A 24,497-nucleotide genomic window follows, 5' to 3' on the forward strand; every position below is an offset into this window, starting at 1 on the left:
AATCTAATGGAATTTTGCAAACTGAAGTGGTTTCTCCATCCTCTGAACGGTGGTAACTAGACTACACAATTAATGCGATACTGAATCGTGAGTGCTTTATAACATCTCTTCTATTGTATCAAACTATGATTTGGTAGCTGCTGGACATGCTGCCACCCAGGGATACAGGCCACATGCTGAGAGAGACACGTTGTGCCTCCCCACCCCTTCATCTGCTCCTCTATGGAATCTCACACATCTGAGACACAAAAAGTGAAAGGTCAGACACCAAGAACCCTATTCTTTTTCCAGCATTGAACTCTCTATGTGAAAGCAATTTGCATGAGTGCTCTTTATAAGAAATTCAAAGTTTTAGCAAGTTAAAGGTGTTTCGAAAACTCGAATGTTTTCAAACAAGTTCTACTTGCACGCCAAATATGATGAAATTAAATGATACATGTGAAAATGCCCTGCAAAGCAATTTTATATATGTGAAGCATAATTTCGGTGTTATCTAACCTTTTCAAAGGTCTAAGCATTTGCTGCCCAAATAGACTGTAAATTCCTGAAGGTAGGAGTCATGTTCTTAAGACTTCTTTTTTTTCTCTTCCCTGATACCTGAGCAACGAGCCTTTGTTAAGAACAGATAAGATTTCAGATAACCACTATAAATTCTTAGTTCGAGACTTGGTAACTCTTTCAGAAACAAAATTCTTTATTGTGAAAGTGATCAATGCTTATTCTGGATTACCAATGACGGAAACATCTTTTAACTAATTCTACAGAAGACAGGTTTGTGACTGCCATTAAGAAGAACTATTTTATTCTAAAACCAGAAAGAAAACAAAATGTTCGCCTGGGCTTCATTCTCTTTAGAAATAGCACTAGAACAAAAATACATGGGTAAGAATTTAAGCACAAAAACTCTTAAACCATGGAATGATGTTTAATCTCTTAATACTTGTAACTGAAACTTACCTCTCATGTCCAGGGAACACACATTCTCCTGAAGAGGGCTAGCATAAGCTTCTATAACAGCTAGATTTTTATAGTAGTACCAAGTATTACATGTAAATTATCGCATTACTTCATACAAAAAGTAAAAATAAATTCCTGTAAATACAAACATTCCCAGAACAACTTATTCATCTACATTTGAACAGGATGCACAGTCTTTTCATCAAAACCACTAGGTAAGCACTGGCATGAGGAAAACATGAATTCCTTAAATTTCCTAATCTGAATTTTTATTAATTCCATGTTAATCTGCTGCTGTAACATATATGATGATTTTAAAATATGAGGTGCTTAAGACTAACAATATTTAAAATAAAACAAAAAAGCCACTCTTTTTCATGTGTTTCTTTCATATATAGCAGTTCTTTCTTACTGAGATTTACAGTAATTCATCAAAAAGACTGAGATTTACAATAAATCACTGAAAAGATCAGGGATCTGAAAGTCACTTTTAGCTTTTAGAATAAAAAGTTGATTTCATTACTTATCTGACCTTATCCTGTCAGAATCATCCAACCTCCCTCTCCAAAATTAGTCACACTGTAGTCAGCTTCAGCTAGAAGCATTTCTCCCACTGTTCCATTAAGTGCAAAGAAGACGTGGCAGATGGGAGCGGGCCTTCTATCTAATTTATACGTAAGAAGGAAGTTCAGGCAATGACTGAGAAACTGAGTAATGACAGCGTGTAGGAAAGACTGCAAAGACAATGCCAGATACTGCAGCAGGGCACCAAACTAGAGGTGCTCATTTACTTCTTGCTTTCCTCTGAAAACAAGTAATAAAAACGCAGACTTTGGGTTAATGAAGTAAAAATCTTGCCAAAGTATATGTATTAACACAGAAAGCCCAAAGCTGACTGCCAGCACCCTAGGAGTCTGTAATTACACACCAGCAGGTAGAGACTCACATTGTGACTACATGGATTTTTATTAACTATTAACAAAGGAAAGCATTAAAAAAAAATCTCCTTACCCAAATATTTGTCAGAAGAGTTTCTAATTTCAATTATCACCAACCTCTTCTTTTATATTGGTTTTCCAATGCAAAAACTAAAAGCCATAAATATTTCCCTTAACTAAATCAAAATGGTTCTAAAATCAAGAACTAAGGAAGCATAAACATTTTTCTTAGGCTTTGGTCAGTGAGGGTAGAATCAGACTGTAGCAGAAAAAGAGAGCCTTCTTTTAACTCACTACCCTAATCCATAATTCAAAGAACCCTGCGATAACATTCGTAATAGGCTAAATAACAGCCCTTCCAAGACGTCCTTGTCCTAATCCATGGAACTTGTGAATGTGTTGCCTACTCTTGCAGATGTGATCAGATGAAGGATCTTGAGATGGGAGACCATCCTGGATTATCCAGGAGGGCCCAGTGTAATCACAGGGTCCTTGTAAGAGGGAAGTAGGAGAATGAGACTAGGAGTGGGAGATGACAACGGGAACAGGAGGAGGAGGAGGAGCGATATGAGGAAAGGGCTGGAGCCAAGCAATGCAGGAGGCCTTGAGAAGCTGAAAAAGGGGAGGAGCCAAATTCTGCAGAGGCTCCTGATGGAACCTGTCCCACCAACGCTTTGACTTCAGCCCTACAGGGCTCATTTCAGGTTTCTGACCTCCAGAACCATAAGATAATAACTCTGCATTGTTTCAAGCCACTAAGCTTGTCGTAATTTGTTACGGCAACAAAAGACAGTTAATTCAACATTTTATTATACGTTTGAGGACTGTGAGGCTTAGTAGGTCTTACTACCATTATTTTAACTGAAGCTACAACAAATAATTATAAAAGAGGGTTGCAAATTGTCAGGTCCTTCCATCCTACCCACCCTTGTGAGAACTGCCGGCATCTAGAGAGCTTTAGAGAACATAAAACAAACATAAGGGCAAAGGAAAAACATGATTTTACGTAAGATAAAGAAAGCATCTAATTCCTGTCTACTATATACTGAGCAAATACGAGATTCAAAGAGCTTGCAACTATAAAAGTTCTAATCAGCCCAACTGAGATAAATAAAAGGCTGGGTGACAATCCAAGGATGTAAACTTAGAGCCTGGAAAGTGAGCAGAGTTATGTACACAAAAGAAACTGTCAGGAGAATCACTAACCTGCAAGGGTACACGCAGGTACTTTGACCTATAATATGGACTTGAACTCTCACTTCCTATCCACTTAAGGAGGGAAATCTTTAGAACTGCTTTTTACCTAGGTTTTTTTCAAGACAGTTATATTCTAGCCACACTTCTGTTTTCTTTTTTCCTTTTTTTTTTTTCAACACTTCTGTTTTCTATATGAGACTCCCTCCCTTTTTATCTGGGAGATGAGGGACACACACAATGTAATACAGAAGATTGTCAGAAAACAAAAATGGTTTATTTTTATATTTATAACTTCTATACAGACTGCAGTCACTTTCTTCTATCAATAGGTGGTGAGCTTGCATTGGCTGGGCAAATGCTGACAGCTTACTAATACTGAAGTATGAGTAGACTGAGGCAGTGAAAAATGCTTTTCAGGCACTGTCCGATGAGCAGATGAAGGAAATTTGAGGATAAAAAGAGATGAACTTCCTTTAAACCACTATGAGCTTTATTCTTCCTAAATGATCATAAAATCCATCTTAAGAATGAGCGTGTGCTACATCAGCAATGATACAAATCAGCCTTCTCAAGTGAAGCTGAGAGGGTATACACTTTTAGCAGTTTTTCTTACTACTTTATTCTATATTTTATCCTTTATTATTTAAAAATTACATTTTCTTCTTTCTCCCCAACCTTTCATTTAATACTACATTAAAAAATAGCATAAATGTATTTGAAAGCTTATTAATTTTCAACCCACACACACACAGTCCTTTTTATAATACTTTCTGAATAGATGGAAACAGACAACCCCTTGCTTTAAGAACTTTAAAGGAAAAGCTCCTTTATTCCTATTTCACATCCTCAGCACACTTCTCACCTGCTATTTTGATATTCAGATTGGCATCCAGAAGCAAATTTTCAGCTTTTAGATCACGATGAACAATGTTCCGACAGTGACAAAAATAGACGGCTGCAACGATCTGTTTGAACTTCCGACGGGCCTCCTTTTCTGCCATCCTGCCGTGGGCCACCAGGTGGTCTGCGATGGAGAAGAACACCTTCAGCTCTCATTTCGGACAGTGGTATACTTTCAAAAGGCAGATGGAAGGAGGGAGGCAAGGGGGCCCAGGACATGAGTGAGTCAAAGACGTGAAACAAACACATGGAAAACAACACACTTACAGTCCTGATTTGTATCTGTAAAAATTCATCAGTAATCAGTACTCAAACTCTGTTCAGTATAAATTCCGTTACACACACGTATGCATAAGAATACACTTGCTCTACCATAAGAAAGGGAGTTCTGAGGATGCATGCAATGGTATTCATCAAGGATTGTAGCACTCAGCACCTTCCTGTTCATATCTCTGTTGCAAAAGATTACACAGACACAGCAAACATGCACATGGAGATAAGCATCAGCGATATTTCCTGTGCTGCAGGGTGAGTCAAAAAGCAGAGTCACAATAATCAATCATTTTAGGAAAGAGTAGACAGAAATTAGTCATTGCTAAGGGGGAAAACTGCTTTATAGAGGACTCTGTTTAGGCTAATATCTCTTCTGCTCTCTCAAAAGTTTACAATTTGACGTAAAAATGTACTTATTTGGTGACTAATTCTCTGGAATGCATTATAATACACCTGCATCTTTACATTTCCATTTATTGTGCCTACCAAATATTTTTTAAACTATGTTGTTAATTTTTACAGATAACACCAATAGAAAACCAAGTGAAGTTACTACCACTTTAAATAAAATAATTTCATTGGCTAAGTTGCTAAGGTATAGCCAAAGAATTTACATGTGATAAAACTTTGTAATTCTACAAACCATGCTATCTACTATATTTAAAAATGAATAGATTGGCATAAAATCAAGATCATAAGTTCTTTACTTTTTTCTAATAGTGGCAGTAGGTTTATACTGAACCAATGACATACATATCCTCAGCCCAGTTCTTCGTCTAACAGCATATATGGGGCACGACAGCTGATAGGATCAGAAATGTTAGCAGCACAGTTCACTCTGTTTGAAATTTCTAAGGCTCATTAGCACTATCCTTAAACCAACTGATCGAGCTGGAAAAAGACACACTTGCCATCATAATCATCCGGAAACGATGGGAAAGTGAAAAATTAGACAATTTAAGTAAGTATATTATTGTGTGTCTATCAACAGTAGTTTCAGTAATATTACCCAATTGTTTTGGCACCATCTCAGTCACCCACAAGACCAGTCAGGACCAGTATATCTATTCTTCATCATAAACAGGAAGTTTGAGACAAAGTGTATGTTCTAATAGCGATGGGTAAGATTAAGAGCTTGGGGAAAAAAATGGGGCGAGGGGGTTTGTGAAGAAGGGGGGTTAAATGACACTCCATCCACAGAGCAGATCTTCAAGTAATTCAAACTATATTCTGATCACAAAAAACATAAAACTTTGGAGACCAAATACTATAGTAAATTTAAGAACATTGCAAGTGTATTATTTAAATTATTAACTAAGATCCCCCCCAAAGGAGTTGTTCTAATTGTTAGAGTTAACATTGACCCACACACAAGACTTCTGAGGCATTTCCCTCAAAAACAATCATTCTTGTACCCAAGATTACCTATTTAGTAGGAAAAATAAAGAAAATAAGAGGTTTTTAGCTTAAAAGTGAAAAGGACGGGAATACAGCTTTCTGCAGGAGTTTAGAGGTGGTGATAAATGAGCTCACACTCTGGTATGTTTAGGCTCCTGGTGAGCTCTGTCAAATTAACTTTAAACAACACAAAGTCCCTAACTAGGGACAGTGAGTGCATGTAAGCTGTGAAACCTGGACACCCATCAGATGTGGACGCTGTGTTCCATTTTGAGAGGCCATTCTCTAACAGTACCTGCTCCTTTGACCCACTATTTCTCTTAAACCAAGGCCTAATTATTCTAATAATATGTTTAGCTGCTAAACTTTGTCTAATTAAAGAGCTTTGAAGAGACAGCTATTCTTGAGAAACATAAAAATAAACCCTTATGAAGGTTTACCATCAGAAGCTCATTTGGCCAAACCACCCATTAATTAAAATGCCCAAGAGACATTCATCTGGCAGTAAATACTAATTACCAGAATACATCAAAGAGCTTCTTAAATACAACAGAATGATTAATTTAGTGATTTCCAAAATAAGTGACTTTCTTTTATTTAAAAAAACCTCTTTATATTTTCTAAGTACTTTGTTTTCCTAAAATGATTGGAAAGTTCTCAAAAATGTTACAGAGGCCAGGAGCTGGTGGAATGCAGCCTCGTTCTGTTTTATCTCTACAATGACACACTGGTTGTCCTTGGATGCATCATTCATACCGCCAATATCTCCACCTCTTGATCTGCTAAATAGAAACAAATTCTGTTACATGCTATGGCCAAAGAAAGAATAGCATATTTGGGAATAAGCTTGTACTCTAAGAGTCGTAATATATAATTTTAACTTTCAAAGACACTTAAAAAGCTATTTTTTTAAAAAAAAGATCCACTCAATAGTACACAAGTACTACTTCAGCATTTGGTTAATAGGTTTGTTCAGGATTCTGCAGTGCTTGAAGGTGATTATTATTATACACCAATTGTCACTGTTAGATGGTTCTGGTTAAAAGCTTATCGTGACAGCACACTGGTTAAAACTGTATAGTACTTTCCCTAAAGATACCCAGGGTGTCCCTAAAGTTATGAATATAAAGAAGGGATACAAATCACTTTTTTTTTTAAGGTGTTGGCTGCAAACACCAGATGTTTCTTCTAGCCATTGTGTTTGATGTTTAAGTTTCCTCTTCTTTGGCAGCACTGTGCTCTTCTTCACATTCAAGACCATCACACTGGCTCGGTGTCATTCACACTTTAGTCTCTGCTTTTATTTTTGCCCATCTTATTACCACCACCCCTCCTCCTATCCCGTTAGTTTGCTTTCAGTGTAAACCTTCAGGGTCTGGTGGGTGTGCCAGGAAGCTGGCGGCCTGCAGTGGTTTTCAGTCCCCGCTGAAACTGCCTTTCAGCTGCCTGCTGACAAATGGCTGCTTTATGTCCGTGTGTGCTCCATAGGCAGGCAGCAAACATTCTTCAGGCTCAAGTAGGACACTGAACTTTCAGCAAAGAAACCCAGAGCAGTAGCCCCGTCTGGACTCAACACAAAGTCACAGCATTTGAATAAACACTGGGGCAGTTTCAGAAGGCAAATGAAACAAACAGCTCTTGAATTACTCAACATTCAAAGTAAAATATATTCTGAATCTTGTCAGGACAAACCCTAGTTGCAGGGAACTCTGAAGAGTTGTTCAGTGAGCTAGTTCTCCTAAATGCTGTGCGAGATGCCACCCATGTCTCCTGTCCCAAACGTCCCACCCTGGAGCCATGACCCTAGTCCCCTGTATTCCCAGATCCCTGCCCGCTTCACCCCACCCCTGAGTCTAGACAATCTTCAGCCCATCACAGTTAAGTCTCTCTTCACCATCAATTACCTACTTATCTATTTAGTCGCCACTATACCTCTGGGGCAAATTTAAAGTTTTTCTCTATCACAACTTCAACCATTTCAACCCAGACAAGGATGAGATGACTCTCAGTTAAGAGGAGAAAACGGTTCTCCTGTTTCCAAGCTCTTACCAAAAGGAAAGAGTCTAAGTTCTCTTTCTCACTTTCCAATCACCATAAATCACTTGGCACTAGATTTCTGTAATCCTTTTTATCTGCTCTACTTCACAAAACATAAAAATATTAGTGTCACGAAGGGATTTATATACCTCATGAGAAGTATATTATTAGAAGTGGGGGGGGAATAAATTCTAAAATTTCAAAAACATTAGAGCGCCAGCATTTATAAAGTTTGCCTCAGAATTCACTGTTTGTAATTTTGTCCCAATCTGACTCAGGAAGAAATATCTTGTGGTACATTTAGATTCTAACCTTTCAAAGAACACAAATACACATAAGGCAGTCTTAACTTCCCGAGGCCAGTGGCAGCTTCACTGGAGTGTCAGAGGCATGCCACTAATGGGGTAGTGGTGGGGAGCCAACGTTTCTTAAAATAAGTCACTTTTCCACTATAAACAGACAGTGTCTCCATTTGTCTGCTAGGTCTACAACTCATAACTGATCCAAAACACTAGCTGAAAATGAACATACCCTGACAGCAGGTCAAGCAACAGGGCAGAAACTTTTCATTTTTCACGATGAAGAAATAAGCCAGTCTAGAATGGGGAAAAGGCGGCTTGTGTGCTAAGCCTAGGTGGGTACCTGAAAAAGTTTCTTCCAATTCCAAGCTAACCACAGCCAGCAGTTCTTTGCTTGGCCACCCGTTTCTATCATTTCTTCTTTCTACACCCATGGAAACGACTTCCTGTTTATCAAACAAACACTTCTTCCCAAAAGAGCCAGGGCAGCCGGGGCAAGGCCAAGATAACTCAGCCGCCTCTCTGCATCCTCTTTAACATCACACCGGCCCCAGCTCTCGGGGGCCCCGTGCCGCCAGAGACCAGAGGAAGAAGGCTTGTGATTTTGCTTTCTTTGCCCAAATCCAACAACCTCACACCAGGCTGCCTTACTTGTTGCTGCTTCTTGACGCCAGCTCTTTTCTTCATCCTCCCAGGGGTCCAGGCCAAAAACCTTGCTGCCATCTTTCTTCGTTCTCTTTCTCCCATACCCACGTCCAATTCATCAGCACATTTTATTAACTCTGCTATCAAAACATACACAGAATTCAACTATTCCTCACCCCTACCCCTACCCCTACCCGACTCCAGTGCCACCAACCTAGTCCACTAGCCACTGTCTCCCTCCTGGATTACTGCAATAACCTCAGAATATTACTCCCAACCATATCCCTGATTCTGTCCTTGAGCCCCCCCGATCTACTCTCAAAACAACAGCCAGAGTAATAATTCCCTACCCCCTACAAAAAAAGATACAGAATTATTTGGAGTTAGTCATTACTGGGTACCCTTGCAGGCATAAAAACAAAACACACATAATTTTTTTTTCTGTCTATCCCAAATAAATTAAACTTTTTCTTTAGGGATTCTGAGAAAACACAATTTCTTTGTGAAACACTTACAGTCACAGGATATGCTTTTAGTTCTGAAAGTTTAAAGCTAGAACTATTTTTCTTTCCTATGCCTCCTTAGTACACACAAAAGGGTGCTCTGCATACGATGGATGCTTAATAATAACAGATTAACTCAAGGAATATCAATCAGAGGAAAGACTATAAACTTTTATAAAAACTCATTGTTTTACTCTCCATTTTTATTTTGCTAATAAAGTCTGTAAATTAGGCATTGTTTATGTTATGCCTTTATTAAAAAAATGCTATTCTTTTGATAAGAAATCTACCCACATTAATGTATAAAGGAGGATTTGCTTTCTCGTAGCTTCTTAAAAAAGTACTTCTAGACTAAGCTTAAGCTCAGGCAGCCTATGAAACAGGATCCCATATGTTCTGAAAGGCCTTTCAAGAATGTTACTCAGACTCTTCTGATACAGTACAAATGCTTCTCATTCTACACCAATCTAGTAGCAAAGTGGGGTTAGCTACTTTTGTAACACAGAGGATCTTCCCTAATTCCTCGTATAATCTGCAGGTTTCAAATCAAGCTCATTCTTTTGAAATCCAGCTCAAATGTCGTATCTCCCAAGCTGTCCCTAACCTACTCATGTACTCTGGAACTGGCCCATAATCTGTGTCTAATGGCATTTAGTCTATATACCTCTGTGACATCAATGTACAACTATATCACAGTTGTTTCTTAACATGTGCATCTCCCTCCTAGACCAGGGATTCTTGGTCCGTGGAAGGGTTAGCATCCATGAATCCCTGTAAGGTACAGGAAAATATGTACTGTGTGTGTTTCCATTTGCATAGCAAGTAAAAGGAAATACAAACATGTATGTAGGTATATCTGTGTATACATTTGTTTATATTTTCTAAAGTAAGTAATGTTAAGTGAGAAACTTCTAAAAATGGTTCTTATAGGGGCATGGAAAAGGGATGGAAAGCTAGACTTTCCTGAATGCACCCTGTTTTATAAGTTTTTTTTAACATTTTTTATTGATTTATAATCATTTTACAATGTTGTGTCAAATTCCAGTGTAGAGCACAATTTTTCAGTTATAAATGAACATATATATATTCATTGTCACATTTTTTTCTCTGTGAGCTACCATAAGATCTTGTGTATATTTCCCTGTGCTATACAGTATATAATCTTGTTTATCTATTCTACAATTTTAAAATCCCATCTATCACTTTCCACCCTCCACCCCCTTGGCAACCACAAGTTTGTATTCTATGTCTATGAGTCTATTTCTGTTTTGTATTTATGCTTTGTTTTTTGTTTTTGTTTTTTAGATTCCACATATGAGCGATCTCATATGGTATGAGCGATCTCATATGGTATTTTTCTTTCTCTTTCTGGCTTACTTCACTTAGGATGACATTCTCTAAGAGCATCCATGTTGCTGCAAATGGCGTTATGTTGTCGGTTTTTATGGCTGAATGTTTTATAAGTTTTAATCTTAGAAACATGCAATGTCGTAAATAGCTCACATAATTTCAGAATTGAATCAAACAGAAGAAAAACTAATTTCTACAAACTGAAAGCAAATTGGAGAAAAATGAACCTAATTCTAAGTTAAGTTGTGACATAACCAGAGAATAATGTTTTTAAGTGACAATTAAACACAATAGTTTGCCTATGCATCTTTAATGGGATATGTCCTAAGGACAAAAAGAACCAGTAGTCTCCTAATATTTGGAACAATATTGGTATTATTCTGAATCAGTCTTGCCCTCACTCTCATAATAAATACTGTAATTATGTTAAAGTCATTTGAACCCACAATCTTTAGCATAAGAGAAATGAGATATAATATTATATATTTCTAATATTCAATTCTTGAATATTCAATATCATTAAATTCAATATAATATTCAAGAAGTAAAAAACACTGAAATCTTACATTTCAATTGGACTGTTAGTATAAATTCACGTTTCCTTTTTCTCGCTATAAAAAAATACATATTTCCTACCTCTGTGCCTTGAAAGGGCCTTTAAGCAATGATAACTGTAGCAATGTAAGCATCCCTTGGGCACAGAGTGAAGGACCCAGAGCTCCCAGGAGAAATGTTTGATTCCAGGTCTGTGACAGGAAGTGTTCAAGATAAGCCTGGGACATCTTACCTAAATGCAAGGAAGCTATCAAAGACTATTGGGATCATGTCAAAATGACATAGGGGTCAACTTAAAGAGGCTCCCACTGGCTAAGCAGAATTACTTGAGCATCAAAAAAATAGTGACTTGATAGACTGAAACATACCAAATGTATTAAAATCTGTAAGTTCAAAATGTATTACAAAATAAAGTCAACTTCATTGATCACCACTGGTGATTGTAAGGATACCAGTTCATTATTCTGAAATTTAATACGTAAAGGAAAACTATCAAGCATTTATTTTGTATTTACTGTAGTTTCTAAATAGCTTATAGACAAAGTTCTTTATAGAAGAACTATAGCTAATAAATGTAAAAAGAATGAGAGAATTAAAAATCATCATTTTGCAACTTCTAATGAAGTAAAGTATCTAGGCAACTAAATAATAAGAGTGGCTAAAACATTAGGTCAAAAGTGGATGGGAAGCTTCGTACAAACTTATAAAACTTTATACACCACTAAAGTGGGGAAACCAGATGTTATACAAGTGCTCAAATGATGCAGCAGTAAGACCATGGCTTGTTCCTGCCTCTGTCCCCACCAAAGTGACCCATATTTAAACCAAACCACTTTACAGGAAATAGTGAGCCAGAAGAACAAGTTAAATGACACAAGAAGGATCCAAATCCACAATGTGGGAAATTTTTTACGACCATCCAGTTTCTTCAACACATAAATGGCATAGAAAAAAAGTGTGTGTTTGCAGGAGAGAGAAGGGGCTGTTACAAATTATAAAAAATTTAAGACACCAACTCAGTGGATGTATGGACTCTGCTGCATCATGATTTGAACAAACTATAAAAAGATGTTTTGAGACAATTGGAGAAAGCTATAAACATGTCCTGCCTATTAGTTAATTTTGTTGGGCTTAAGAATGGTATTGTAGACTTCAGCTTTGGTTATGAAAGAGTAATTGATACTGGATTTACTCTCCCACTGTAACCAAATATAACATTTGGACTGTTTGCAGACTGTGGACAATAACCAACAAAAGTCTATGATTCTTCAGAGAAAGAAAGCTCAAGAGTTGAGCCCCTTATTCACCCCAAACCACAATCTATGGAGACAGAACCCAAGCAAAGAAAAGAGAGAGAAAACAGACCAGCGTTAGGGGCTGGTAAGGCAGCTAGAATTTGGGTGGCAGGATAGCAGAGAAGGATGGAAAAGCAAAGAAACGCCAAAAACGAGCATAGAAATTCTGATCATGTCTTGGCCAACTATCAAACTGTGCATGAACAAAGCAAAACTATGAAAGGCTTAGCTTTAAAAAATTGCTGGGAAGATGGAAGCTAAAGAGGAATTTTTAGAGGTTATATAGTGCTCAGGGGATGCTGGAGTTCAGATACAGCTTACAAGGAAAGACTCTGATGAAGATTTTATGTACTCAATTGAGACCCCAGAAAACAACATCCTGGGGAGTAAGAGCTATGCCATAAAAGGAAGGGCAAAACTAAAATAGAGCCAACCTAACAACGCCCAAAGCTAAGCCTCAACACGAACAAGGAGATCCATCGTAATAAGTGCCTGCCAGAATAGATGCCACATGATAGAAAACACCATAAGCCAGAGTCTCTGCAACCTGCCACTCTTAGGAGCCAGCAGGAAAAGTGACCGATGATCAAGAGATGAAAGTCAACAGAAGAAGAACCAGAGATGACTCAGATGTTAGAGTTAGCGGGCAAGGACTTCAAAATGACTAGGATTAATACGGTAAAGAATTAATCAGGAAAAGACGTACAAACAGCTTTAAAAAATGGAATACGTTGAGGGAAAATCAAAATCTCTAAAATATATACTATCTATAAACATATTCTAAAATGGCAAAACATCTGAAATTGAGAATTCATGGCATACATTAACAGCTGGCGCAGCAAAAGACAGGATTAGTGACCTTGGGACAGATATTATGGTTAAGTTTTTTAAAAATCCTTACATACAAGAGAAAATATTAAGTATTTATGAGTGAAATGGTATGATTTCTTGAATTTGCTTTAAAACACTTTTAACAGAAAAAAAGTTGGGAAAGACGGAGGGTATAGCTCAAGTGGTAGAGCATTTGCCTAGCATGCATGAGGTCCTGGGTTCAGTACCCAGCACCTCTTCTGAAAATAATAAGTACACAAATCTAATTACTCCTCCCCACCAAAAAATTTTTGTTTTAAAAAGTTGGGAAAAATTATAAAACAAGAACAACAAAATGTTGATAACTGTCAAAACGAGGTGATGAGTGTATCAGAGTTCATATACTATTCTCTTCCCTTTCATATATATTGGAAAACGCCTATAAAAAAGTATTTTGAAATGGAATGTATCATTTGCACATCTATGTTCATAAGTCTTACGTGCAATAATCAAAAGGTAGGAACAAACCATGTGTCCATCTATGGATGAATGGATAAACTAAATGTGCTACATCCATATAACGGAATATTGTTCAGCTCTAAAAAGAAGGGAATTCTGACACATGCAACAACATAGATGAACCCTGAGGACTTCATGCTAAGTGAAATAAGCCAGTCACAACAGGACAAATACTGTGTGATCCCACTTATATGAGGTACCTAGAGCAGTCAGATTCAGAGACAGAACATAGACTAGTGGTTGCCACAGGCTGGGGGTAGGGTAAATTATTATTGTATTATTATATATTATATTATATATTATTACATATAATATATATTATTAATAATATAATATACAATAATAATATATAATATATAGTTAAATAATAATAATTATTATTATTATTTAGCTTTTCCACATCTCCAAAATAAGAGAATTATTATTTAACAGGTACAGAGTTTCAGTTTCACAAGGTGAAAAAAGTTCTATGGATGGATGGTGGTGATGGTATAACAATAATGCAAACATAATTAACTCTCCTGAACTGCATACTTTAAAATGGTTACAATGGTAAATTTCTTGCTATGTGTATTCTACCACAGCTAAAAAAACAGGAATCTGTCTCTCCCTCCCTTTCCCCGCCCCCACTCTATATGCGCGCGCGCACAAACACGCCCAGAAGAATATCTTCAGGACATCAAAGTTTGAAGGCACGCTGAAATACAGCACACTAATTCCAAAAATGAGCTGAAAATCTCTTTATATAAGTTAAATATTTCTAAATATTATGACCAAATATCTTTATTTTAATAGTAGTTTCACTTTGTCAGAAAAACTTCATTTTCCAAAGAGGATTAAGGAAAAAAAAAAAAAAAAGTTCAGAAAAGCCTCAGAAAAAATACTGATATAGGAGCCAGGTAAAAATATTCCTTTTGCTCATTCTCTGCGGCATTTACTTTTATGTCACGACAGAACCATCAGGAAGATTAGATGATAACTCTGAATGCATGCTTAGCAGTAAAGTGAGATCATCAAACTGTAAGGTTTTAAACACTAAGCACAAGTGGCTTCCGCACACATCTTGGGCAGGTTGCGAAAATAAATGCTAAAGTTACGTCTAACATTAAGAAAATAAAACCAAAACACGAAGAATTATGAATAGGAAATTAACTGGGGAAGGAGTTGGAGGTTGTTTTAACTTCGAATGACTAAATGAAGTTCAGTGATATAGTTACCTGCTTTTGTCAGTAAAGCCTTAGAACACAGCCAGTTTTTATAGCCAAAGGGAGTAAATGATTTAGTGAAAAAACATTATTTTAGTTATAAAAATATATAGACTGTTGCGAAGTGTAATAAGAAAAACATGTTATTAAAAAAACAAACCAGCACATAGTAGTGTGTTCAAATAAACAACTGTGATGGTGTTCTTGAACATCTAGAAGGTTGCAAGATAACATAACTGTTAACACTAAACACAGTATCTGGTGCACGACGGTTACGCAACTCAGTCCTTCCCATCCTCTGCTCTATTCATGAGTCTGAGCATCCCATAGCATAAATAAATGGCTTTATGAGAAGTTTTGGGTCCCATACATGTTGGCACCATTAGGAAATGTTATTTTTAAGGCACTCAGAATGTTCGTAATAAATCATAAACATTTCAACAAAGCACTGTTAAGTTAATAATTTATTTTATATGCCCGTAAGTTCTGCTTGGTATTCAGGAAACTCTTCTTGATAAAGTGCTGGATTTATGACTTGACGGTCTCAAATAGGAAGTTTGGGGATATATATCTAAAGAAATCATTCCGTGGAAGTTTTAAATTATGAGTTTAGTGGTTTACAGAACTAACCAGTTTCTCAATTCTGTTTGTAAAATTAAACAGCCCACATTGTCATGGCTGCCCCTTTATAATACAGGGCTGAATAGTATGCAATCATTATTTCAGTAAATCCACTGAATGCATAATAAATGCTCATTCAGTAACCATTTATTGAAGCCTATTACAGGGCCTGGAATTCATAGTCTTTAATATGTCTTTCTCTGCAGTTATGCAGAGAACAAAAAGGTGTTTTTCTCCCACGTCAAAAACTCATTTAATTAAAATATGTTATGGAGTAAGATCAAAGTTCCACGCTTAGCTTGGTTATATCTCACTGTGACACAATGAAATAAATTTACTGACTGCCTACTATATGTTAGACATTGCATTAAACAGTGAAGACACAGATGAGTAAGATTAAAATGCCACCATCTGCAATCTAGTGACATTCGTTGATTCATTCAGTCTTTCATTCAACTGATCAATAAATATTTAATGAGTACGTATTCTCTGTGAGCACTGTTCTAAGTACTAGAGATTTATTAGCAGGGCTCAAAATTTATGAAGTCCTTATTTTTATATTTTAGTGAGGTGAGACAATAAGCAAATAGATAAATAAATATATGACAGCTGGTAATAAGAATCAAGAAGAAAAACAAAACAAGGAAGGAAATACAGAGTAGTGGGCCAGTAGGAAGAGTGAGATTTTAGACAGCATGGCTAGCAAAGACCTCTCTAATAAGGTAACATTTGATAAGAGACCTGAAAGGAACGGAAAAGAACCATGCAGATATCTGGGGAAAGAGTATCTCAGGAAGAAGGAATATATGAAGGCCTTCAAGTGGGAACAAATCCAGAGTTTAATAAACAAGAAAGAGATGCCAATGAAAAAAGGAGGAGACTAGGACCTAAGGCCAAAGAGGCAGCTGGAGACCAGATTATATAGAGTTTTACAGACTGTGTTTATTTCAAACAGATGGAAAAGACAATAGAAGTAACTGGGAAGATTTGACTCTCATTTCAAAAGAATCACTCCAGGTGTGATAGGGGAATCAGGGCAGATTCAAGGAGACTGGTTAAAGGCTACTGCGACGATCCTCAAAAGAGATGACAATGACATAGACCAGGTTGGTACTGGTGGAGGTGGTGATAAGTGTTCAAATTCAGCATATATATTCTGAAGGTAGAGTCACCAAGATTTACTGATGGATTTGGCCTGAGGCATGAAAAGCAAAAGAGACATTAAGTATGACTACAGAAGTTTTTGGTGTGAGCAACTGGATAAATAGAGTTGATAAGTAAGGTTAAATTACTAAGTAATTTAGACAATATACTTAGTCCAATGTCAGTAAATATCAGACACGGAAACACAAAAGGAAAAAACCTTACTACAAATAGTGCTATAGTAGAGGTATGTTCAAGAAAAGAAGGAAAAAGGCAATAACTCTCTAGCACCATCAGGGCAGAGTTCACAGAATGCGTAACATCTGAGAAGGGTCATTAAACTTTAGCAGCGGCTAACAGGGCAAAGGACAGCAGGGCTTTTGTATCTTGTGTTCTGACACCTCCTACCGATAGTCACCCTTCCACCAATTCCTCTGAGGCGAACAGCCCCTTTATAGGCCACTTTATTGTTTGTGGCCTCATTTTTTTTTTTTTTTTGGCCAACTGTCTTTCTTCTTCTATTTGTACATGTCCCCCAAATCCCAAACCCTAGATCAATCCAGTGTCTTTCCCCATTTACCCACAGGCAGCTGATCATTGCTAAGGGAAAAAAGCATTCAATCCTCTAGAATGAAACAAGTTGATGGTTTCCTATCTCTAGGGCCTTCAGTCAGCTCTTTTAGCCGTGCTTGATCACTGCCTCTCCCATTCCCCCAAGGGGTCAATTTCACTTTCTCCACGCTCATCCAGGTCCCTACCCTCTCACCCTTGACTCTCTCAGGTGATGATGTAGCCTCCTACTTCAAGTAGAAAATTAGTAACTTACTTCACATTTTTCTACCTAAAATTGCTTACAGCTACATGCATCCTTTACCTTTTATCCTTCTTGTGAAAAGCCAGTTCCTAGCAACTATGCTCATAGCTCAATGCCCTCCTATTTCTCATTGATCTGGCTGTGGAGATTATCTTTTCCTAACTCCCACAGGGTGGTGTGAAGGGGGTCAGGTACCACCTGCACATACAGTTGGGTGCATTAAAGGAGAGGAATCCTGAGCTTAGAGAATCCAAGTCTTTTATAATGGGAAATAACTAGATCCATCCTTTAGCTCCATAGGGAGAAACTATCTCTATCTCCCAAGGCTGTTGGCTACATAAGCATCCTTCAAAAGGCAGTCTGGGGCAAAGGCAACCAGTACCTTACTTGTAAGACATAAAGAAATGTGAGATACCCATAGAGAATTCTCTCCCAACATCCTGTTTCCTAATCTAGCTTCTGTCTTTTCCATTCTTTTGTTCAGAGCCATGTTTCTCAAAATACCAGCCCTACTCAATGCCTCCACTTCTTTAACATAGTGTAATCTGGCGTCTACCTCCATCATTCCATTGACATTTATTTCCCTTGCCAAAGTCACAAATGATGTCCTAGTTGCCAGTTAATCTTTATTTTATTTGACCTCTTTGGAGCATCTAAACTCTTGATCATTTCCTACCAAAGCTCCCTCCTTTGGCTTCATGAAGTTCTACTTTTGATTCTCCTCCTATTGTTTTGATTCTTCCTTCTTATTATCTTTTGCTGGAACTCTTTCCTCTGACTGCTATTTTAACAGTGATTTTCCCGTCACTCCTCTTCTCACTCTCTCTCTCTCTCTACACTTCCCTTGAATAACATTTACTCCTTTGGTTTTTGAAGGCCATCTACATATTAGTAAACTACTTATGTTTTATGGTTAGCCAAACTTATGCCAAATTCCAAAACTATACAACCAATATTTCCTATATATCTCCAGCTGAGCATCCCTAAAATGCCTTATGCCATTCTCATTTCCCATTCACACTCCTCACCTAAATTATTCATTTCCTCTCCTTAAACCTGTTGTTCCTCCTTTAATTTCCTATGTCTATGTTGGCAGCACTATGATCAATCCAATAACCCAAGTCAGCAAATTGACAGTTATCCCACAGCGGGGACTGGCAAACTGTAGACCATGGACCAAATCCAGCCTGCTGCCTGGTATATACCATAAAGGTTACGATTTTAAAGGGTAGAATTCAGGGTGTTTCTATTTCCTTATTGAGACTCGCTATTCGTTAAGTCATTGTTATCATCATCATATTTTGTTATTTAAACATGATTTATTTTAATTATTTGAACAAATTTATAATAATTGCCAGAAGTTGTTTTTTTGCTAAAAATAACATCTACATACACCCATTCAGAGAAAGTTTCTATTAACTACTTTTCTCTCTGATTGTGGATCACATGTTCCCAGGTTTTACGTTTTCTTCCAGTTTTATTGATATAATTGACAGCTAGTGCCGTATAAGCTTAAGGTGAGCAGCATAATGGTTTGACTTACATACATCACAAAATCTTTTGACCATGCTACATAGGGTATTTCTGAAATACCTTGCTCCCCCTGGTTAATTCCAGGCAGCATCCAAAGATACAGTTCTTGCATTACTTCTTGAAAGCCTTCACCACCCATGATGTTAATACTAAACACCTGATCATGTTGGGGTATGCCAATTCCTCCACCTGATAATTGATTTTCCCCTTTGTAAATCATTAATATTTTATGGGGAGATACTCTGAGATTATGCCAAAATCTTATCCTCATCTGAGTATTCCACAGATGTCTGTTAGGTCTAGTTGGTTTATAGTATTGTTCAAGTCTTATTTTTCCTTGCTGATCTTCTGTCCAGTTTTCCTATCCATTATTGCAAGTGGGCCACTGATGCCTCCAATGATCATCATTGTCCATTTCTCCCTTCATTTCTATCAGTTTTTGTTTCATGTATTTTGGTGCTTTTATTAGACACATATGTTTATAACTGTTATTGTTTCCTAATGTATTGACTCCGTATCATTACAGAAAGTCCCTCTTTATCTCTAGTAAGGAGAAAGTCTTTTGTGTTTTAAAGTCTATTCTGTCTGTTATCAACATAAATCTTTCCAGCTTTGTCATTGCTCTCTGCATGATATATAATTTTCCATCTATCTGTGTCTTTGAATTTAAAGTATGTCTCTTGTAGACAGCGCCACTGGGGCACATGTTTTGATTCAGTCTAACAACCACTTAAACCACTTCATTAGATTATTCCATCTACTTACATTTAATGTAATTACTGATAACAGCTGAATTTAGGTCTGCTATTTTATTTTTTGTTTTCTCTAAATTTTGTCTTTTTTGTTGTTCTATTCCTACATTACTGCTTTCTTTTGCATTAAGTGAATATTTTCTAATGAAGTATTTCAATCTCTTTAATGATTTTTTACAGTATAATTTTTGAGGCTTTTTTCTTTAGTGACTGCTCTAGTGTCAGCATGCATACTTTATGTTATCCAAATGAGCTTCTCATTTATACCAGCTTAATTCCAGTGATTACATAAAAGTGTTACTCCTTTACAGCCAGATTCCTTTTACCCCCTTTTGTAGTTTTTTTATTAAACATTATATCAATTAATGTTACAAATCCAACAGTACCTTGCTATAATTATTTCTGTGCCATCCGTAATGACTTCCTTAGCCTAATGCAGTTTTTTTCACACATATCTCCTTTGTGCTGTTACTGACAAACATTACACATATATTATAATACAGGCCTAACAATGTCTTTTATATTCAATAGGTTATTTATTTAAATAGGTTAAGAGAAGAAAGGAGAAAAGTATGCATCTCTTCTCTTTATAATTACATAATTACCTGTATTGGTGCTCTTTGTTTTTTGTATGAACTTAAATTACCTTCTGGGATCACTTGCTTTCACCTTGAAGAACTTCCTTTATTATTTTTTGTAAGGTGGGTCTTCCAGCAACAAATTCTTTGTTTTTGATTATCTATTTCACCTTCATTTTTGAAGTACAGGTTTACTGGATATAAAATTTTGCTTAATAATTGTTTTTTCCCTCTGAGCACTTTAAAAATGTTATCCTATTGTCTTCTGACTTCCATTGTTTCTGCTGAAAAGTCCGCTATTAAACTTACGGGATTCCCTTCAAGTGATGCATCGTTTTTCTCTCAATGCTTTCAATATTTCAATGGTTTCTCCCTGTCTTTGACTTTCACTGCTTTTATTATGATTTATCTGTTTGTGGATCTCTTTGCATTTAACCCTAATTGGATTTTGTTGAGCTTCCTGGACATGTAGGTTATTGCTTCTCAATAAATTCATGATGTTTACAGCTATTATTTCCTTGCATATTTTTTCTGCTCCTTTCTTCTTCTGGTGTTTCCATTACACATATGTTGGTGCATTTGACTGTGTCCCACATTCCTCTAAAGCCCTGTTCACTGTTCTTAATTCATTTTTCTCTCTGTTCTTCAACTTGCGTAATGCCTATCTCTCCACAAAATCACTTCTTGTTTTGCCAGTTCAAATCTACAGTTAAGGCTCTCAGACGAATTTTTTTTATTTCAGTCATTTTACTTTTCAGTTCCGTAATTTCCATTTGATTCCTCTTAAAAAAAACTTCTTTCTCTTTACTGATATTCTCTATTTGATGTGACACTGCCATCGTATCTTCCTTTACTACTTTAATTGTGAGTTCCTTTATGTCTGTGAACATGTCTATAATGGCTACTTTCAAGCCTTTTTTTGATAAATCTGACGTCTGATCTCTCTGATAGGCAGTCACTGTGGCCTGAATTTTTTCAGTGCATGGGTCATTCTTTCCTGATTCTTTATATGCCTCAATCTGTTGCTGTTCTTGGAAACTAGACATTTTAGATCATATAGTGTTGCACCCCTGGGTACTGGTACACCTCTGCCCGTCTAGAGCATATTATTGTTACTGGCTTATTTATTTTAGTGACTAGCTGGATTGTTTCAGTGAAGTTTATTCCCCCATACATAGTGTCAGCTTCCGATATTGTTCCTCGGGGAGGCACAGCCTTGGTATATCCACCATCACCCTCAGACCACTGGATCACCATGGTTTGGGTAAGGCTCTCTTCCTGTCTTTCCTTGACTACGCCCACCTGTTAAAATCCCCAAACTGGCTGGTTGCGCTCTTATTTTCAACAATGCCCTGGAGCATAAATTGGTCTATAAACCATCCACTCAAACTCTGGTTCCTTTGAAGGAACAGTGCCTTTGAAGGATCAGTGTGTATTTTGTTCTGACCTTAAGAAAGCTCGTGATGTCTTCCTCCCTGGTTTTCTCCTGCAAACTAGCTTGTCTGTAGTGTAGCCTGTATCTTGAATCTCCTTTGAAATGCCTTTTACCACAACCTCCACTGTTCTTGTGGATGCCTTCAGGCTTGAACTTCTTCATTTTATGTTGCAAATGAAGTCAGCTCCTTTGGGAAGAAATCAGGAGCTGTCTGTCTTATGGTCAGTTTATCCCTTCGGGCAAATCTCTGAGCCAGGGCTCTGAGCTAGTTGTGGGGACAAGGGCAAAGTTTTCTCTGGGTGATGCTCCCATCCTAGGAGCTGAGCTCACTAGAGAGAAAGGGAAGACAGTCTGGAATTCTCTCAGCTTGAAACTCTCTTGAGCTGACCATCCAATTTATAATCCAAGACAAAAGTGTTCTGGGTCCCAGTATTTTCAGCATGCCACACTCATGCCAAGTCAGGGCTGGACAGAAAAAAGAGTCCAACTGCACTCACCCAGGACTTAGCAACAGCAACAGGTAGCTGAGGGCAGGATGAGAAATTCTGATGTCCTGTTCCTCGGGGAAGAAAGTCGTTAGTCTAGCTTAAAGGAGGGGATGGGGGTGGGCAGGCCTGTGTTCTTGGCTATAGTAGTCTTGAGTGGAATCTCTACCTTGCTGAGCTGGCAAGGGGGAAGAAAGAAGCGGTCCTTGCTTCAAAATCACACTCTCCATTTCTTACCAAATTTTCATAGATGTTCTTGAATAAATGTTTCTTCATTTGTTGTTCACCTTTAGTACCATTTCCAGAGATTTTAAATGGCTGGGGTTTGGGGGGTGGGGCGTGGGGAGGTGTGTTAAAATCATTTTCACCAGTTTCACTGGGAGCAAGTCAGAGGAACTTTTTGTGCTAACCTGGCAGAAGTCATCACTCACTTGTCCTTCAACATGGAGGTGAAGGGAGCAAAGTGCTGGGGCTCTGTGTATGCTATCTCACATAATCTTCACAACCGAAATAGACATTACAGATCTGACTTTTATACACCATGAAACCAAGTCTCAGAATCATTTAGTAACTTGCCCCAAGTAAAAAGGCAAATAGGTGGCAAACATGTGATTCAAAACCAGGCCTAACCGCCTCCAAAGCTCATGTTCTTGATTAAGCTGGTCTTTTCATCTCTGATACTGATGCTTTTAAAAACCAGACCTCATGAGACAGTTATATCCCTGTGCGGGCACAATGATGTCTTTAAGTAGAACATCATCATCTTCCTCCTCCGGGTCTTTAATAATAACACTGTGAGAAGTACTGTTCCGTGTCCTCCTACCTTGAGCTGCATTCCCACAAAGAATCCATGACCAGGGGATTATTACCTTCTTGGTACTTTTGAAATCTGTTTTCCTCAAGAGCAAGGTAGGTCTGATGTGCACTATGCTTGGTTTTTTGATCATTATGAACACTAAGACGACAAGGTCTCTGTCCTTCCGAGATTACCATTGTGCAAAAGCAGATACAAAGCCAACTAAAAGGTTATTAAGAAATGACACCTCCTTTAAAGGAGACTCATGTTTATTTTGAAGATTCTTAGATACAAAATTATCAAAAAGTTTAACGCATCAAAAAATTCATAGTCACAACTGACTAGTCACTAATAAGATTCCTCTTTTAAAAGTGACTTCATGCTGTTAAATATATTTCAAATTAGTAAGTACCAAGATTTCAAAAATTTTAAAAATTCTTACCATTCAGATTTAAACCAACAAAATTAACTAGATAATTCTAAAATATATAGGTTTTATTCTGTATTCACTTGCCAAAAATAAATATGATTTGAAAATAAAAAGACATCATAATCTAGATTTGGAAGTTTAACCTTTATCTTTACTTGACTCCATTTATCACTGTTACCAAAAAAAAGTTTTTGGCCAGTTTTTACCACCTCAAAGTCAGATTTCCCTGTAACAAATTATCCTGCTTACTTCTGATGTTTGTGCTAAGCTAAGTGTTAGAGGCTAAAATAGCTACTGAAGATGAAATCCCCCAAATTACAAGACTCATCAAGGGAACTGTGAACACATGGTACGGAATATAGTTACATATTATATTTAAACAAAGTTTAAAGAATGCATTAGGGTGAGACTGTTTGCTCCAAGCGGCTCTTTGTCACACAACAGAGGCCCACACACTTGTGGGAGTTCTGCCACACGTGGTCACCCCAGTTAGAAGCTGGCAGTAGGAAAGACACTTAGTCGCATGATCAAAAGAATGTTTGTTTTTGAAGATCTTTCATCTCAACTGTCAATACGTGACTGAAATAAACAAAACACCTTTGCTAAGGAAACAAAGATGGTGAAAGGACTTAAATGAGTGAATCAAAAATAATTAAAAATTACTTTGCAGATAGAAAATGACAGCACTGAGGGACAGCATCAAGTGACAGCTGCTCAAGTGACAAAGGCATTGAACAGCTATTTTAGGTTTGCCATAGTGTGTGCAATAGCTGTTTAAAGAATGCAATCAATGTACTTACCAAATATTTCCCCTCCACTAGCATATTCTGTCACCAGATAAATCATCCGTTCTGTCTCCATAACCTGGTGCAAAGGCAGGAAAGTGACAGTGACACAAATGACAGCTTGAGATCATAGGGGGAGAAACTAATGACTCTTCTTTTGTCATTTGAAGTGTTAATAATCCTTACTGCTTAAAGGAGACTTAAAACACTGGGGGGTTGGAAGGGCGACAGAAACAAATGTTAT

General features: G+C 37.3%; 1 protein-coding gene across 6 annotated transcripts in view; it reads right to left on the bottom strand.

The window, feature by feature from the left end:
• The window catches only part of SIK3 (SIK family kinase 3), a 212,123-nt gene that overhangs the window by 68,940 nt on the left and 118,686 nt on the right, over window positions 1-24,497 (bottom strand). For all 6 annotated transcript variants that reach the window (XM_064482077.1, XM_064482075.1, XM_064482076.1 and 3 more), the window contains exons 3-4: window positions 24,269-24,332; window positions 3,955-4,116 (exon numbers count right to left, since the gene is read on the bottom strand). In XM_064482077.1, the coding sequence (XP_064338147.1) occupies window positions 3,955-4,116; window positions 24,269-24,332 (226 nt within the window). The remainder of the gene's footprint in view (window positions 1-3,954; window positions 4,117-24,268; window positions 24,333-24,497) is intronic.

Source organism: Camelus dromedarius, chromosome 34 (assembly GCF_036321535.1).
Source record: "Camelus dromedarius isolate mCamDro1 chromosome 34, mCamDro1.pat, whole genome shotgun sequence".
Lineage (NCBI taxonomy): Eukaryota > Metazoa > Chordata > Mammalia > Artiodactyla > Camelidae > Camelus > Camelus dromedarius.